This window comes from Acipenser ruthenus, chromosome 26, assembly GCF_902713425.1.
Source record: "Acipenser ruthenus chromosome 26, fAciRut3.2 maternal haplotype, whole genome shotgun sequence".
NCBI lineage: Eukaryota > Metazoa > Chordata > Actinopteri > Acipenseriformes > Acipenseridae > Acipenser > Acipenser ruthenus.
This window is the reverse complement of record NC_081214.1, coordinates 13,246,147-13,264,996: the sequence shown is the minus strand read 5'-3', so window position 1 is coordinate 13,264,996 and position 18,850 is coordinate 13,246,147. Positions and strand designations below refer to the sequence as shown.

At 39.4% G+C, this 18,850-nt stretch overlaps 1 protein-coding gene across 3 annotated transcripts in view; it reads left to right on the top strand.

Annotated features, from left to right (window-relative positions):
- The first annotated feature begins 988 nt into the window (after window positions 1-988).
- LOC117430263 (gamma-aminobutyric acid receptor subunit beta-4) overlaps window positions 989-18,850 on the top strand; it is a 75,146-nt gene continuing 57,284 nt past the window's right edge. Inside the window, exons 1-3 of one of the 3 annotated variants that reach the window (XM_059001200.1) lie at window positions 1,075-1,172; window positions 1,733-2,228; window positions 4,186-4,274. In XM_059001200.1, coding sequence (XP_058857183.1) covers window positions 2,146-2,228; window positions 4,186-4,274 — 172 coding nt within the window. In that variant the 5' untranslated portion in view covers window positions 1,075-1,172; window positions 1,733-2,145. Of the gene's footprint in view, window positions 2,229-4,185; window positions 4,275-18,850 lie in introns of all 3 variants that reach the window. The other 2 variants (XM_059001202.1, XM_059001199.1) reach the window with 2 other exon arrangements.

The following is an 18,850-nucleotide window of genomic DNA, read 5'->3' as shown; positions in this document are numbered from 1 at the left end:
AGTAACAAACACCTGGGGGGTTTCTGTCTTAACGGAGGAGCGGAAAAGCTTTCACCTGAAATTCAACCCCAATTCTTTGCAGCGACAGTCTGTTTCTTAGCCCTGAGAAGAGCCTTGTTATTCCCTGCTGGTACCAAAAATAGAACACAAAAAACAGAACACTAAATATAGTGGCGTATAGGAAGACATTGGAAGCATACAACACATTAGAAATAAGAGATACTGTGTGGTCATTATTACTACATGGGTTTCATTTTTGTTATTGTAATTATTATTTAGCTTCAATCCAACAGTGTTGATAAAAACAATAACCAAACACAAAAAACAGGCAAAATACAAATACAATATGGCAGAGGCTCCCAGGAGTTGGATTTTTTCAAGCATTAAGGCAGCTGATTTTGTTGTTGCTGCACAAAAAAAACACATACTTAAAATATAAGTATTCATCTTTCTCAGAGCTGCTGTGAAACTAGTTATGGAGCAGTCTTTTTGGGGTTTCTTGCCTCCACAAAAGGCTACTGCCAATAGATTGTCTACTGGTTCAAGTCACTCCGTTAAAATATATGTTCTATTCATTAAAAAAATGTACAACTTTACTGAATATTATATTGAGGTATGTATGTGCAATATGTATGTGTGTGTATGTATGTATGTATGTATGTATTTTGCGTGTCCATTTGTGGCCATTGTACAGCTAGATTGTTGCTAGTTGCTGTCTCACAGAATCTCCTTGTTCCTTTAAATCGTTCTTCGCACATAGCCTTGGAAACACTAGTTTTGCTGCTCTGCATCACTGCTCACTGTGTGTTGCTAGGTAACTAGGCAGCGCACAGAGCCCTGCAGAAATTCTCTTATTTTTTTTTATTTTTATTTTTTTTAAATCCTTTTAAGAAAGAACACACTGTAATTGTTTTGAATTGTGTTTCAACAAATGCATATCCAGCTTTTCCTTATCTCATTTTGAAACGTGTCTTGCTATTTTTGGTTATGTGTTTGGGGATAAGCAGTTAGTATTTTTTTTTCCCTCAGTGACATCAAAGATAGTCCCAAAAGTGGGCATAATGAAAATGCACAGGAACACATTTTCTACATTTCAATGCATTGCACGAAGAGCCGTCTCTGAAATACATCAAACATTCATCTCGCCACACAGTGTATTTATAATGGACATCGTATCCTGCTTTCATTGTTATCAATAATATTGTTCTTAACGTATATTTTCTTCAGAATATATTTTAGTTTTTTCTGCTTTTCTGTTTCATTTTCAAGGTTTTAAAATCGGGATATAGCCTGTTATTTTGTAACTGAAATGGCTTGTGTTGTATTAATTTAATGTAGTACTGTACTGTATTCACATTATACCATGGCTGCTAGTTTGTAGTGCTGGGAGGGTCGCTGAAGTAGGTTAGAGGTAGGATAAAAATGATTTTTTTTAAAAAATATCATTTTAAAAGCTAGTTTCCCTGATGGAATTTGGTATGTTCTAAAACAATACGCACCCAAGCTCTGTAAAGGGTTAATAGACGCTGTTGTGACGTCTGACTCACAATTTGCCCAGTGCATTTTTTTTTATTTTTTTTTTTGCAATGTGCAAATTTTTTTCCCCCTAGTGACTTTGCAATGAGAGAGAAGCAAATCTACATCATCACCAGCAATAAAAAGGGATGCAGATTCTTTTTTTTTTTTCAACGTTTGCATCTGAATAAAAACAAACCCTTAAAACTCCAAACAGATTGAGGTGATTCCCATCTCAGGAAGGAGAAGAGGACCAGGAACAATGTATCTGCATCTACAGACCTGGGCTGAAACATTGCAGCAGCAAATATAACAAACAACCAACTGCTGCTGCAGTTCTGTCTTTATTTATTTATTTATTTATTTATTTATTTATTTATTTATTTAATTTTGAAGTCTTTTCTGTGCATTTATTTTTTATTTTATTTGTGCTGGTAGAGGATGTCTGGCCGTCTTATGGTATTGGCAGAAAGGGTCTGTGACTTGCACGGATTTCCTTGAGGGGAAATCTTGGACAATTTTGGTTAATTTATTTGTTTGTTATTTATTGCCTTTTCTGTGGTTTTTTTCTATTTTTTTTTTTTTTGGTCCAAAGGCAGTTGGATTACTGGAACTAAAGGACTGTTGGAAATGTTGGGTCTTCAGGAAGACACATTGTGTGGATTTGTTTCTGCTTTGGCAGCTTTGTGTTGTGTCTGCTGTGCTAGTCAAAGGTAAGAACATAAAACTGTGATACATAGCCTACATAATGCATTCATTCATTCATTCAGCTATCTATCTATCTATCTATCTATCTATCTATCTATCTATCTATATATATATATATATATATATATATATATATATATATATATATATGGTTCTCATTGTAGTTGGATCTATAGGTTTTCCCCATTACCTCTCGCACACAATCACACAAATCTATTTCTTTATTCAATCATATCACTTTTCTAAAAAAAAAAAAAAGTTTGCAGTTGGTGATATATATATATATATATATATATATATATATATATATATATATATATATATATATATATATATATATATATATATTATTGCGTTTTGAAATCTTGAAATAAGACTGCTATAATCACAGAAATGGAAATTGACAGGCATACGGGTGTACGTGACAGCCAGGTCTTCGATACCAAGATTAGATGCTGCATCTTAAACCAGAACTGTTTGCGGGGGGTTACATTTAGTTAAAAGAAGGTGTTTAACACGTTTACAAAGAGGGGGTGATGTACATTAAACGCGCATATAAATTAAGGAATATGTATTTGATAGAATACTGGTGCTGTTCTGAAAGGCTTTGGAGGCTTAAGAGTGAATGATACAGTTTGAGGTGACGGTCCTCGCTTCGCTCTCGCATTAAATTGTTCTATTTCATTTAGCTCCTTGAATTATTAATATTAGTTAGCTATGACACCGATACAGATTATTCAGTTTCAACTCATATATATTACAACAACAAAAACCAACCTGTAAACATTCAGGGATTACATATCTGCCTCTGTGAAGGCACCAGTAGGAAGGCATTTTTTTTTTTATTATTATTTAGCTTTACTCATTATTTCTACAACAATACGCTTTTCCTTGGATTAAACTCCCGAAAATGCCGGCGTTATTAATAGTATTCGGTATTGAGGCTGTACAGTGCGGTGTTCTGAGCCAACTCTGAGCGCGGGAGTGAGCAAGGGGAACAATACAATAAAAAAGAACTGAATATCAAACAACCAAATTATCAAGGGGATTGGGCAGCTGGGTATCGGATTAGTACTTTATTACTTGAGTCGACGGGTTATTATCGTAAATACACCGCACCAAGAGCAGTCTCAACAGAATACACCCAAACCGGGAACAATATGTCTTCCATTTTGATGTTTTACTGGTTGCTTCTATTAAATTTCAGTTAAATATATAATATATAGTTAAATGTCAAGCGCTTGTTGGTATTGTTTAATTATGATTATATATACTGTAATTCTAAGGAGCCGTTTAGAAAGGCCACAGTATAAATAGCCATAACAGATTTTTTTTAAGTGTGTGAAACCAATAGATGCTTGTCTGTCTTCCTTCACCGATACATATATAAATATATTGCAATTTATACATTATTCATTCAACCAGGGTTTCTCCACATGTCGTAAAACATCATTGCCATGTCATTTTCTCTAATTAATTAATTTTTACTGATTGATTTACAGCTTCACATAACATAAACGAAATGCTGGTTGTATGGGCTGCTTCCAAGGGTTGGCTTTCTGGAGAAAAAAAAAAAAACATTTTAGACGCCTAGATCTTGTATGTTTCAATATAATATACACTCTGCTGCTTCACTTCTCAATCATAAACCCTTCGTGAAATGACATTATTCTTGAATCCGGGCGCTTCTGTGCTTACATATAAAATGCCTCATTCCAAATTGTGACAGCATAATAGATTTGATTTGGACCATTCTTTTCAAAGGGTCAGGTTGAGAGTTACTGCCGATATTTTACAATATAGTTACAGCAGGATCTAATCATGCTGTCTTCCATTTTACCAACTACATCAAATCAGTCATAAAGATGGAACACACTGCTGTATAGTCAAGACAAAATAATGCACTTTTAATACAACACTATGGAAATGTTGTCAGCTTGCTAACCACATTATTTTCACTAGCTCCTCCAATGGGAACATATCTGTGGTGAAAAACACGGTGGACAAGCTGCTGGAGGGATATGACATCCGCCTGCGACCAGATTTTGGAAGTATGTCTAATTTCTTTGCTTTAGGACATTATTACATTATTGATTCTTTCTTCACAGCTCTCCATGATAGGTAAGTTCTTCCAGTGTACTTTGTTTGCCAGAACTGTAAAGCCTCCAATGAACACTAAATATTTGCTTATGACCTAAACCCTGGAAACCCATGCAGTATTGAAGAATCCTTCAGGTTCTATCTTCTCATAAAAGTGTGATCTCACTTGGCATGGACAATCTGAAAATCCATGTTCTTTTGAAATTAAAAGTGAAACCAGCTGATTGTTCAGAAAGAGGAGGGCCGTCTGACATATGAGTGACAGACCTGCTTAAGGAACTGCATTTGCTGTTTTTGCACCGCTATCTGATTTTATGCACAAGGAGGCGCTCATATGGATTTCTCGTGTTTGTTTGTCAACCGCCGCCACACAATCTGTGGGACTACATTGCAGGTTTACCATACTAACTTCTTTGACTTGCTATTCAATATTACTGCCCAGCCAACAAATGAACAAAAACATAAACAAAGGTAGTTCTATATTCTTTTGTTAAGGACATAACTACTAATTCCAAACCAGTGCATGTGTGTAGAAAAAAATAAGAAAACAGTGGACCTTTGTTGACTCAAAGGCCAAGGAAAGTTGTGTCCAAACATCTTAAACTGCCTTGGAATATAATACTGTAGACTGGACTGCTGACATCCTTTCTGATAAAGTAGAGCAGACAGAGGGCTGAGCTGTGGAAAGATGTCATGAAAAACTGAATTGAATTACATCGTCGTTTGTTCCTGGTTTTGTAAAATGTTAAAATACTTTGAAGTTTTGCTCCTATGGGACAGGCCTACAATATATTATCTTGCAAAGCCTCCACAAAATGTCCAAGCAAAGTTTCATTAAATCTGAGGAAGCAGTTCTGAAGATATTCAACAGTATGAGTGGTTCTCAAGATGCAGCTGTCGTACAGGGTAGAATAAAGGATTCAGCCAGTTCCAGGCTCTTTTGTGGGTAGCAGTTGTACAGCTAAAAGGTTAAGTGTCAATGACCAGTTTGATGAAGGGCTAACCTAACACAGACATGAATTGGAAGGCCATTCGGCAGGTAAGGATATACTTATTTAGGTTTCCGTGGGCAGTGATGAACAATTCTCTTACCTAGAATGTTCATTGGCATATGGGGTAGAAAAATTGGTGTGCCACAACCTTTTAACATTAATGTACTGCACAACTGAACCGAAACACAAAATAGAAAGATTTCCTGGACTTGTGGCACTGTTAAACAGTATCTATTATATGTACACCTACTGTATGGCCAAATATTTTGCATCACCTAGAATTTTAGGATTGAGACATCATATGTAAAAAAAGCTACATGAACATCATTTAGATCTTTAATTTTAACATGATGTAATTAAATAAACTACAAAATGATATCGCAAAAGTCTCCTGGAAGCCATAACAGTATTTCATGTTATATACAGGGAAATCGTGTTCAACACATTTTCATTGTCAGGCCATGGAGTTTCAGAACATGCTTGTACATCATCAATGATACCATGCAAGCACAGAGTGCCGTATTAGTCATGTGATTACTCTATGAGCCCAAGCTTCCTGGAACCCTACTTACAGGCTGACAGACATGTTGTGTATGATTTCATAAGACTTACTGCATGTATGTTCTGTATTAGCTTGTACAGAATAAAGATACAAGAAATGCTCTGCAATAATCCTGTCTTGTGACGAGCCTTCCACAGCCTAGCCCGAGTCCCAGTCACTGGTGTCATTCACACGCTAGGAAAGAATAGAAGGTTGCTCTGGGTTTGAGTTCTCTCGCCATGCACGCACACACAATTTAGGACTTATTTTGGCTTTGGGAGCACAGTAATCATGAAAGTGTAAAGAATGAGCATCCGCGTGTCCCGGCTCAGATGCCTGCGAGGAGACATGGTGCAGTGCCAGCCTTTCACATCTGGAGGAGGAGCCTTGAACAATACGCCATGATTCAGTGCACTTGTTTTTTCTGAACTCAATGTTGCCCCCCCCCCCCCCCCCCCAACAGAAGCACCATGCATTTTGCTTCTGTTTTTATAAATACTGTGCTTCGTACTGAACACCAAGTGTCAAACTGCAGGCCATGTCTCACAAAGAAAACCTCTTTTATTCTTTTGAGGCACGCGGGAATTGATAATGTTGATATAGTCATTTTAATTTAATACTAATGTCATGTAGTCTGTGTTGCCATTAAAACAGAACGTTATATTGCGAGAAAAGATGTCCTTGTAATCTTCATGTACATACGTAGGTACATGCAAAAAATATATAACATCAGATAACAAAAAAAGAGATCCCCTTTGATCCAGGTCAGTACAATCAGTTAATAGAAGCCCTGACATTTATGGATGTATTTATTTATTACCGATCTCACAGCTAACAACTGGAAGCTGTATTAAGCATTCTCTCCACTGCTGCCTGCCTGCCTTGTTTTTTGATTTGTAGCAAACTTACTGTAGCTTATGTTTCTACCAAAACTATGACCTAAATATTAAACTGATACATTAATGTTACTCTAACTACTGCATGCTGTATGCTGCATAAACCATATTATTATTATTATTATTATTATTATTATTATTATTAGTAGCAGTAGTAGTAGTAGTAGTAGTAGTAGTGTTAAATGTAGGCTAATGTAGCAGTGCAGCTAGTGCATTGCAATGGTTTGAAACGCAGTGCAGCTACTGCATTGCAATGGTTTGAAACGCAGTGCAGCTAGTGCATTGCAATGGTTTGAAACGCAGTGCAGCTAGTGCATTGCAATGGTTTGAAACAGTGCAGCTAGTGCATTGCAATGGTTTGAAACGCAGTGCAGCTAGTGCATTGCAATGGTTTGAAACGCAGTGCAGCTAGTGCATTACGATGGTTTGAAACGCAGTGCAGCTAGTGCATTGCAATAGTGGTGCACGTCTACTTTGTTGGTTTTGGTTTAATTTCCTGTGTATTAAATTTATTTCAAACGTGTTAAAACATTTTGATTTTACTCTGACCGAATATATAGATTGTCTTCCATTGTAAAATAATTTCCAGCATGTGACATCTGCTGGTGAACAGATGTATTTCAGTTATAATTCTTGAAATTTCAGTTTCTAGCCATGTAGCGCCCTCTAGTCGCAATGGCTGGTTAAATAAATGGCACGTTGCATTGACTTCAACTGTGCTGCAAATTTTGCTGGAAGTTGGTTTTGGGCAGTAATGCACGAGTGGGAGAAAAAAATAAAATAACACAACACATGTTTATCTCAGAGTTTTAATAGAATCTCCCCTTTCGTTTACCATCACTCAGTGGCATAACTTTGGTTTCAGAAGTGGGGGGGGGGGGGGGGGGGGGGAGTTTCTGTAGCTGGGGCATGCATGAAGATTACTCTATCTGAAATAATAAAATATATTACAAACAAGTATAAGAAAACATTGCATCCCTTGTATGTCTAATTAAAAGATCCAAAGACATTCCTGAGGCAATCATTCAAAATTGAAATCATTCAAATGGTTGGCACAATGTTGTCATGAGTGATGCGTGTGGCAAATAGCTATATTATTCAGTCACTTCTGAGGTCATGGAATTACGAAACCATGACTTTAGTCTTCAAAGAGCACTGAAGCTCCACTCAGCTCAGAGCCTGGCTCGCAGATCGGATCCCTTTAGTACAGCCGGCCCCTGAGGCAGCGTTGAGCGCTAGAGCGAGTGTGGCACAGTGCAGATTTAATGAGATTGCCCTTGAAATACATTTCTAGAAACGCTGAGGTTTCCCCACAATTGAAATACTTAAGATGAATACAGTTTTGCTATTAAAATTATGCTAGTACTGTATTGGTATAAGAAAAGGGTGTTTTTAGAAAGTATGTTCAGCTTCCATCCACTTAAAATATGCAGATGTAGCTTGAACCTCAAACTGCAGTGTATCGACAATAATGTAAATAACACCAAGCTCCTGACAATGAGTTTAACATTTTAAACGTGTTCCTGTTTACAGGTAGGAACTCAACTTTAATATGATGAATACGATAATGTTTGTTATAGTAATTGTTTATGTATTAGTTTAAAAATGTTTAGTAAAATGTGACCAAGAGTTTTTGGAACATTGATAAATAGAGATGTGAGAGTCTGTGCCATGTATTTAAACACGCAAAGTAATTTAGAATTGGTAATATATTGTGATTAATTTGGTATAATAATTGTGTAAAAAGTGGTAATGTATTTAGTTGTTATTGATGTCTATATTTATTTGTACAAAGGTCATATTGCTGTTTTAAGTTTACTGTTTCAATTTAAAATGAAAAGTTAAACTGTAAGTAGACAGAAACCTCAGTGTGATAACATTAGTAAATAACACGAGCTATGGTGAATTACAAACTTAAACCATTTCCCTGTGTTTTGGATACATAAGTGTACTGCATCCTCCTCTATCTTTGTCCATCCGTTTGCCATTTTTCCCCAACATTACTGTGATCTCAGGCTGTATACAAATTTGTCAGCCGGGGTCTTTAAACTACGCTCCATGGGCCTCATTTATGAAAGGGCGTTAAACTTTATGGTGCACGGTAATTGCAATTTCTGTGCACGTTAATGATTTCCATATGAACTATTTCACGGGACTGGAGCCCGGGCTATAAGAATAGCTTGTTAGATCATAGATTGGGTTGGCATGGGAGAGACCTCTAGTGAAAACATATAAAAGAGTTGTCTTGCTCTGAGGAGAGGCATGGCCTGCAAGACCGTGCACAGCATCCCTGAGGATAGAATAGGTAGTGGATGCAAACCTGAATCCTTCGAGGATGGAATAGGTAGGGGATGCAAACCTGAATCCTTCGAGGATGGAATAGGTAGGGGATGCAAACCTGAATCCTTCGAGGATGGAATAGGTAGTGGATGCAAACCTGAATCCTTCGAGGATGGAATAGGTAGTGGATGCAAACCTGAATCCTTCGAGGATGGAATAGGTAGGGGATGCAAACCTGAATCCTTCGAGGATGGAATAGGTAGTGGATGCAAACCTGAATCCTTCGAGGATGGAATAGGTAGTGGATGCAAACCTGAATCCTTCGAGGATGGAATAGGTAGTGGATGCAAACCTGAATCCTTCGAGGATGGAATAGGTAGTGGATGCAAACCTGAATCCTTCGAGGATGGAATAGGTAGTGGATGCAAACCTGAATCCTTCGAGGATGGAATAGGTAGCGGATGCAAACCTGAATCCTTCGAGGATGGAATAGGTAGCGGATGCAAACCTGAATCCTTCGAGGATGGAATAGGTAGTGGATGCAAACCTGAATCCTTCGAGGATGGAATAGGTAGTGGATGCAAACCTGAATCCTTCGAGGATGGAATAGGTAGGGGATGCAAACCTGAATCCTTCGAGGATGGAATAGGTAGTGGATGCAAACCTGAATCCTTCGAGGATGGAATAGGTAGCGGATGCAAACCTGACTCCTTCGAGGATGGAATAGGTAGCGGATGCAAACCGAAAATGAAAGGACAGAAAAGTAGTTTCCCTGGCTATTGTAGAGCCGCTCGCGGTGGGAGCGGAGACCCTCCCTCAGGGAATCTGAAAACAGATGGAAAGTAGGTTAGTTAGGACATTGAGCACTAAACACAGAGCAGGCTACGGTCCGAGCAGAAATAGGAAGAGAGAACTGAGCCTCTGATTTAAGATAAGTAATAGCGCATGAGCTGCGAATGTATAGGTGTGGCCGGGGGTCCCCACTGACTCGTATGATGAGAACCCCGCTTATCTGAAGGCAGAGGTGGCGTAGCCGGACCCAAGGTCGGGGCAGTGAAATCACTTGCCCCCGAAAGAAGGACCTTCAACTCCATAGCAGTTCCCCAAAATCATGCGACAAACAAGGAAAAGACCACGTCCCAACGCATAGGAAAAAACACACAAGACAACGATAAAATCGGGTTAGATAGATGTATGGATTATGTGTATGTATAACTATACCTATATCTCTCACTCAGTGGAGAGGAAAACCCCCTCTTGGGAGGACTCCTCTGGTCCTGGCGAAGAGATCCACTCCAGGCAAGCTAGTAATACTTTGTTGAGCTGTGGAAATGTCAGAAATGGAAGAACAAATGTACAAGTTAACTGCTGAAGAGGACCAGTGCCTCAGACTTTTAATGAGATGCTGGTCAGTCGACTACTGTGATCTAGACATTCAGAATTAGCAATGAAAATTTAAACTAGATTTATGTCCTTGTCTTCAATGATCTGACACCTGAGATGAGGAGCCAGAGTGTGATTTCTGACAACAGGAGCTTGCTGTGGAACATTGAGGGTGCTGTTGCCAGGTTGTAGGTGGGGACGTCAGCTGCGGGGACCGGAAGTGCTGGACAGAAGAGACGGTAGCCGGGGCGGAGACGAGTGCTGGGCCTGGAGGAATGGCGATTGCAGCAGAGTTGGCAGCAACCTGTTTGTCCATGTCGTTGAGCCGTGTTTATTAAAGTAATTGAAGCAGTGATGGGATGAATGAGAGATTTCATGTCCTTGAAAATGCTGTTGTGAAGCTGAAGGAGTGGATCTGTTTCATTCTCTGTGTTGCTGAACTGCTGTGCTGGAGTAGGAGGCGGCGACTATAACTGGAGAGGGAGGGTGGTGGCGACTGCCTGTCCTGGGACTCTGGGCGGGATGAGCTGCAGGAATGATTGCTGAAGCATGCCTGCAAGAAAGAGGCAACATGGGTGTAGCAGATATGAAGGCACAGTAAATATTGAACAGCGCCACACAATCGCTTCCGGACGATCGCTTCCGGCTTACTGTTATCATGCAGGGTTTTTAAGAGTTTGGCAAGTGGCCAAGAGGCTGCCTGCTGGCGGAGGGTGTTTTGATCACCGTAGTGCCGGGGCAGAAGGTCTGGTTGCTGGGTAGAGGTCGGCATAAGAAGTAGCAGGTACCGGGTTTCCATCGGTGAAATTGAAGGAGAGGTTTTGAGGAGAATCCAGCAGAGAGGTTTCCTGGTCTGAATCAGAGTTGTCAGGGAGTTGGTTCATGCTGAAAATTAAGATTTTAATTTAAGCAAAGAACGGGTCGCGGCATATGCAGAAAAACAAAACACTTGACAAGTTAGATAGGGGTGATTAGACTTTAAATAGGCAGTAGATGGTGATTGAGGAGCAGAAAGTAAGAGAGCCCTAGCTCCCACCCCCGAACCTCACATAAGGTTAATATTGAAGTTTTATTAATTATCGTGCAAAATAGTGGGCATATTATGGTCACACTAATTTTATTGTGCTATACTATGGTAATCAGAATGAATATGTGATTTGTATGGTAATGCATGCTAATGTATTTAAATGAGGCACCCTGCTCTAAATAATGAGATGAGCTTCATTCACACTGTGTTTAATAAAGGGTGATAACTGTATTGTGCACATTAAAGTGAGTAATAATTAGTTAGTTTGGATACCAGGCTTTAACCAGTGATAAGCGCTATTTAAACCTATTTTTTCTGGCGTGAAAACTATTGATGTGCAGTTCAATTCTTTTTACTGACTCGATTTGTTTGATTCATTCAGTTTAGTGAATCAATTCAACTTGTTAGTTTGAATCACTGATTCACAAATAAGTACATCTTGCTGAATTACTTGGTTATGAACATTTGTTTGTATGGAAAAATATGGCAGCAAGGGCCATTTAAGCTAAGCCACACCGTATATATACATCGTACATGAAAATGTTTATATAAATTGTACGTAGGCCTAGGGGCTCCCGAGTGGCGCATCCAGTAAAAAAGCACTCGCTAGAGTGCAGGATGCGCTGTATAGCCTGGACGTCGCGAGTTCGAGTCGAGGCTATTCCACAGCCGACCGTGGATGGGAGCTTCCAGGGGACGGTTCAATTGGCCGAGCGTCGCCCGGGGGGAGGGAGGGTTAGGCTCACCACGCACCAGCGACCCCTGTAGTCTGGCCGGGCGCCTGCGGGCTTGCCTGTAAGCTGCCCAGAGCTGCGTTGTCCTCCGATGCTGTAGCTCTGAGGCGGCTGCACGGTGAGTTTGCAGTGTGTAAAGAAGCGGGCGGCTGATGACACACGCTTCGGAGGACAGCGTGTGTTCATCCTCGCCCCTCCCGAGTCAGCGCAGGGGTGGTAGCGGTGAGCTGAGCATAATAAAATAATTGGGCATTTCAAATTGGGGAGAAAATAATAAAAATAATAAAAAGATAAATTGTACGTAGGCCAATATACTCAAATATACTACTTTACACAAAACATATGAACTAGAAGCAGCTTTCTTAGAACACTGACAAAAAAACTCAATATCACAAATGTAATATAACGGAGGAAATAGAAGAGAAAATCTCAAACAAATCGCTACCAATTTTAAATTTTACACAAAGTAAAATAAATAGTTTAAAAAGCCTTCGCTTTGCTATTCTAATCAAAATTATGTGCATGGGGAAACAGATCCTGTGTGCTATTTGATTGGCTATTTTACTACCTCTGTGAGCTGTGATTGGCTTAATGGGAATGTCACTCATACAATTGTTGAATACGAGTGTTATATCAAAGAGGCGGGTTGTTAAAATTCCAAAACGATACAGTACATCAATGCAATTTTATAAAGTAATGGGCGGGCCGCCAAAAATTGCCCCGTGGGCCGTATGTTTAACACCCCTGCTTTAGAGTATTAACTGTTTATTCTAAACTATGTAATTCAGTTTTTAGTGCAACCTATTTAATAAACTGCAATTTACACCAATAAAAGCCCTGCTAAAGCTCACAGGGAATAATATTACATTTCCCACGGCGTACAGGTTTATAGGACATGTGCTATTGATTGTACTCACACAGCACTGTCACCCTGATCCATGGAGCCTGCTCTGCAGGGTGACAGTGCCGACAAGGAAGAGAATTGAAGCTACGTCTCATCAATCAATATTTCTCGAGTAAGCAGAACAAAAAAAAAATGCACAACATTACTGTATATGCATTAAAGGAGAAAGGATTTATTTTTTTACATCACACAAGGAATAGATGTTAAAATTAAAAGTTAAGCAGTGCAGTTTCACTTTACGTTGCCTCTGCCTGTCCCCTGAGTGCTGTGTCTGCTGATCACTCATTTTCGGTCAATGTAAGCCACCTCCACCTTTCACAATAAGCTACTGACCAAAAGATACACCTGGACTGCTGGGGCTTTTGATATCACGGTGGTCATGGGTAAGTCTCTGACATTAACGTGCACATTAAATTATCGCTCACAATACATGTAGTGTGCACGGTATGGTATGTAAATTAGCCAAACACTGTGCACGTAAATTAATGTTCTCTGTTAGTAAATGGGGCACTAAATTTTGATTTATTGCGCACGTTAGGCTCACTACATGTGCACTAACTCCAAATACAGTGCCCTTTAGTAAATGAGGCCCCATGTATGTTCACTTCTCATTGGTCAGTTTCCCAGTTAAGGTGTGTGCAGCTCCAGGATCGGATGAATGGAGCCTGATCCAGATCCTCGTAGTAAAACACCACCTCATGATCTGGCTCCAGTGATCCCGGACCCGATCCCATTTTTCTTCCCATTGACTTCTATACTGACTCACGATTTATATCAATAACTTATCGTGAAATAAGTTTTACTACTCCTACAATGTGAGGGGGATATTTCCCCATTGTTGAAAAAGTGAGGGGGACATGTCCCCCACTTCCCCCGTGTAAAGACATGTCCCCCACATCCCCCGTGTAAATTACTTCTGTGCATCACTAACATCCCATGTGATCATTTCACCCAGTATGGTTTTGTCAGCAATATCGCACTTGCATAGCCGTGTCGTCCCAGCACAGCGAGTCTGCCAGCAATCCGACACTCAGTTTCCCTCACACATACACTGGGTGCAGATAGGGGGTTACAATTTTTTATACTTTGAAATTATGCCTTATTTCAGCAGTTTATGAATAAGAACAACAGAAATAACTGTTATTCTACATTTTGTGTTAATGTATAGGATGAAAAACTGACAAACAATAAATATAGCAATGTAAATATGTTGGCTATCAGTCGCTGGTCTTTTGAAACGTTGTCACATTGAGCATTCAGCATGTGCCCCTGGTGTGTGACCACGTGGGCCGGCTCTGCTCTGGAAAGGCTAGTTCCTGGTGACAGTTAAAATAATCTCTGCTGACGTGCGTTTGTGGAGCCCCAAGTACCTGGATCATGTTTAAACCTTACAGTTCAATGGAAGGACGGTTTCACTGAATGTATGGGGAATTCTCACTGTGTTCTAGGTTCAGTCTCCACTTCCATCCCTGGTGCAATTGAGTGCGAACAGCCAATCAGCTTCCAGATCTAGCGGGTGTCTATTTTGCATAGATGCCCGCTGGAACGTTGAAGTGCTTAAGTGTGAATTTAATTTTAAATCAATCCGTGCATAAATACTGGCTTTTTACCTTAACATTCTAATCTACAACTAATCTGATAACATAAAAAAGCTATCATAAAAAGTTAGGGACTATTTTCCTCAGCGGAAGGTTACCCGGCGAAATATCAGAAGTTCAAGGTAAACATAGGTTTTAAAGTTTTTTTTAAAGAGAAAATACAGAAATAAATCATTTTCTAATAGTGATAGAGCCCTTTGGATGCGAGCTCTACTGTGTGGTATATGACCTGACTTTCGTTAGCGCCCTTGCCTACGGCTCGGGACACATAACTCCAATCGCTGTCATCTACCACACGGTAGAGCCCGCATCGACGGGCTGTATCGCTGAAATAGATATCTACCTTGTACTTTGAAGAGGTTCACAGGGTATACAGTACCTGACTAAGTGTAAGATCATTTTCTTAAGTGGAAGTGCTTGGGAAATCTTCCTGCTGCTTTCGCCTGTGGCTCTCAGTTTAGTACTGCAGCAGAGTCACTTTCTAAATGAAGATTTGAAGGTGTCACAGATGCAAAAACAGTACCGCCTCCAGAGGTATCTGAGCTTTGGAAGGGTAATTAATCACAGAGGGGCCTTTGTGCTTTTTTTTAAATCTAATATCTATATTATTTGGTAATGTATAAGCATATAAGGAGTTCTACAAGGCAGCACACTTCCCCTAAAATGTGGATTACTAAGTGTTTGTTTTAAGGTAAAAGTATAAGAAACTAAGTCAAATTTCAGGCACAGAGTTTTACCTGTGAATTCTGTGCGCTGCCTGGCTTTGAGCGTGCCTGGAAATCATAGCGTTTTGAATGAATGGATAATGTGTTCGTTGCACAGTGATCTGCATCCACATTCTGACACAGCACTGCAGTGCACATTCATTTCAGACACGCGACGTGCAGTACCATGTTCCAGGGAGCTGTTTCTACTGCACACACATCAATCAACCTGTAGGGAGAAGCACTCTTTCTGGGTATGCACGTTATGTATGGTAATAGTTAAAATATACTTTGTCTATGATTCTGAATTCAATATTAAATATCAGTGGACAGGCAATCCAGACTCCTAGCCGTCTGTAGACCTTTCGGATTGCATTCAGGTATAATCTGATAAACTGTTATTTTTATACAGATTACAAATATCCACCTGTTATTTACAACTTTGCTGTGGCTTTAGATAGTGAATAATTATACTGTTAAAATGTATTGACATCATTCACATGTGTAAAGACTGAATCCACAGCACTGATCGTGTTAGAGGGAAGACATTATGAAATATGTTACCGAGAAATAAATAGTTTAAAATAGATTTGTGTGTGTCAAGATTTTTATTTTTGCACTTTGCCTCCAGTGTGATGTGAATGCTTTCCATATTGTTGTCTTCAATAAAAAAGTACAGATTTGAAGTACTTACTAAATGTCTTTAAGTACCAAGGCTTGTGGCTTAATCCTCATTTATCTTCGACCTGCATATTGACAGAATAATGAAGTAGGCACAGATAAAACAAGGTCCTCTGTACTGGAATGTGAATCACTTTCCAGACTGAAAGAAGTACCTCTTGCTGCATTGCGCTGCTCTTGCACATGGAGGTGTGGGTTACATTGTGAGCTCAAAAGCTGCATTGGCGAGATAAGATATTGTAACAAATGGGGTAGATTCATTCCCAGATGTGGTTCGTTTTTGTGATCTAAACATCACAATAGCCTGTGGTTGTATTGTTTGAGCTGGGAATGCTGGGTATTGCTTTGCATTAAAGCATGTTTGAGTTATCTGTCAGCACTGTTGATGTTTGAGATTGTCAGGCAAATCTTTGAACTCTGAAAAAGCTGTTATTCAGTGCTGACTGAACACTGTTTCAAGTTTTGATTTGGGATTCTGCAGTGGCATTTGTTTCATTGTGTAATCTTTTTTTAATTTCCTGCCCTAGGATTCTTATGAAAACTGTTCTTTTTAAATGTTACTTACTTAATCAAAACTGAGGACTATATTCTCAAAGCCGTTTACCTCAAATCATCATTAGTGAAAAAAAAAAAAAAGAAATTAACAAACCAGAAATAAACCATGCAGGCATTTCATTTGGGGCTTGTAAATAGTCCCAAGAGATTCCATATTAATTTTAGAATTGAAAATGGTGTTCTTTTCCTGTCAGAACAATTGTGCTAATGACAGTTTGGAGTAACTAGCTTTGATTCTTTAAGTAAATAACGTCTTTAAGTAAAGCTTTGTGAACAGGGTCCATAGCATGCTATATTATTTAGGGACCACTCACCAAAATGAAATTAAACATTGCATAAGTATTTGGTACAAGATCCCATTCCAAAAGCAGCTTGTGTTTTCATGATACTCACACCTGCAATGCATGGGAGTGAGCTTGTTTTTCAAGAATCAAGAAAGCTAATGCTGTTACACTCATTATATGAATTGTGCTTGTGGACGCTAAGGTTGCCACGTCAGTCAATAATTGATAAATAGTAAGATGGATAGTGAGAGAAGCCTCACTGTGTAACACAGAACCTGTGTGTAAATGAATACATAAAGTGACAGCTGCTAATTACATTTTCATTGAAAAAAGCCCAAACAAACAAACACTCGCAGTAGCCTGCAATTAGCTGCGCTTGTGGCCTCTATGGGCTAAATAAAAATGACTAAACTGTTGCCCTGTGACTCATATCACATTACCGTTTCCTCCACTAAAGTATTTTTAAACATAGGTATTAAAATGAATGACCATTAAGGGGCAGTTCTCTAAATTAATCAGTGTTCTCTAATGGCCTTCAGTTAAATTTCTGATTTGAGAATTACCATCTTAAAGGAGTGATAAGCCTTGCTTTAAAATTATACCTCTTCTTAGCTTTATTAACATTACTGGTCCCGCTGAAAATATGTTGTTTGTATTTTTTTTCTACAACTCTATTCATAAACTAGCCCATCCTTGCTGTAGATTACACGTATGATTACAGCTTCCCCATTGGGGTGGGTTCTTGGAAGCAACAGCAAATTGTAGCATGTCTTTGAAATATCTACTTATTCCAAATCGGAGTATAAAATACAAGCGAAGAACCAGCAGACCTTTAACAGAAGAATGATGGGGGGGGGGGGGGGGGGCAGTTATAAAATTGCTAGTGCTGATTGGAGGTGAGAATACTAATGATAACATCTTAGTTAAGATCTCATTTCACTTACCTTTTTTATGATGTTTGCCATTATGTTGAGTGCTTCTAGGTGCTGTTGATTGTTGATTCAATCTTGAGTGTATATATTTATATATATATATATATATATTCTTTATCTTTGCTGTCTTTATCTGGGAGAGGAGTAGGCTGGCCCATCACAGTCATACAGTTTTAATGGAATGAGGAAGGCTGTCCAGTGGTTGGTTAGGCTCTCCAGACAAGCTAAAAGCCAGGTAAAGACAGATACCTTATACAGAAACATGACTCAATGTTGGAGAAACAGACACGTCATAAAAGACAAGGGAAAAGTGAACAAATAATTCAAGCAACATGTGGAGCGACTTGCTGTTTAATTGGGAGTGTGCAGAATGACCGTTCAGAGTTCTTCCTTTCACAGAAATGGTGCAAGTGCATGCTGAGGCTCCAGCACTGCATCCAAGCGTTTAATTATGAGAGAAGTTGATAGTGAGACAGCACAAGGTGTCAGGAAGGGCACAGCTATGTTCTTCATACCCAGGGGAAAAGGAAGAGAATGAGGGACAAGCAAGCGGAACCAGGCAGCATGTTACTCACTGCACAGCTCACGGGTTCCTGTCGTCACGAGGGTGGTGTGTGAAGTATGAGAAATAGAGAGACTGTCTGGGTACTGATACAGTGAGTGCCTCTGCTACCCCTGGAGACCTGTGTCTAAATCTAGCTGTCATCACAAGCGAAATGACATTCTGGTCTCTGCTTATCCTGTTGACAAAGCCTGAAGTAGTGGCAACAGTTTACCACACTGTGAACAGCACTGTCTCCCCATGGACTGTGGCCCTGCCTGGCCCAAGTGAAAGAACCGTGTTTAAGTTTCAAAAGCAGCAACAACAATTCACATTTCTATAGCGCCTCTCATCGCAAGGATGAACAAGTAAACCATTACATTAAATCTAATACAGAATTTGATTCAATAAAAAATAAGGTAAAACATTGGGTTTTCATTGTAAAAAAAAATAAAAAAAATAAAGCTAGTTTGAC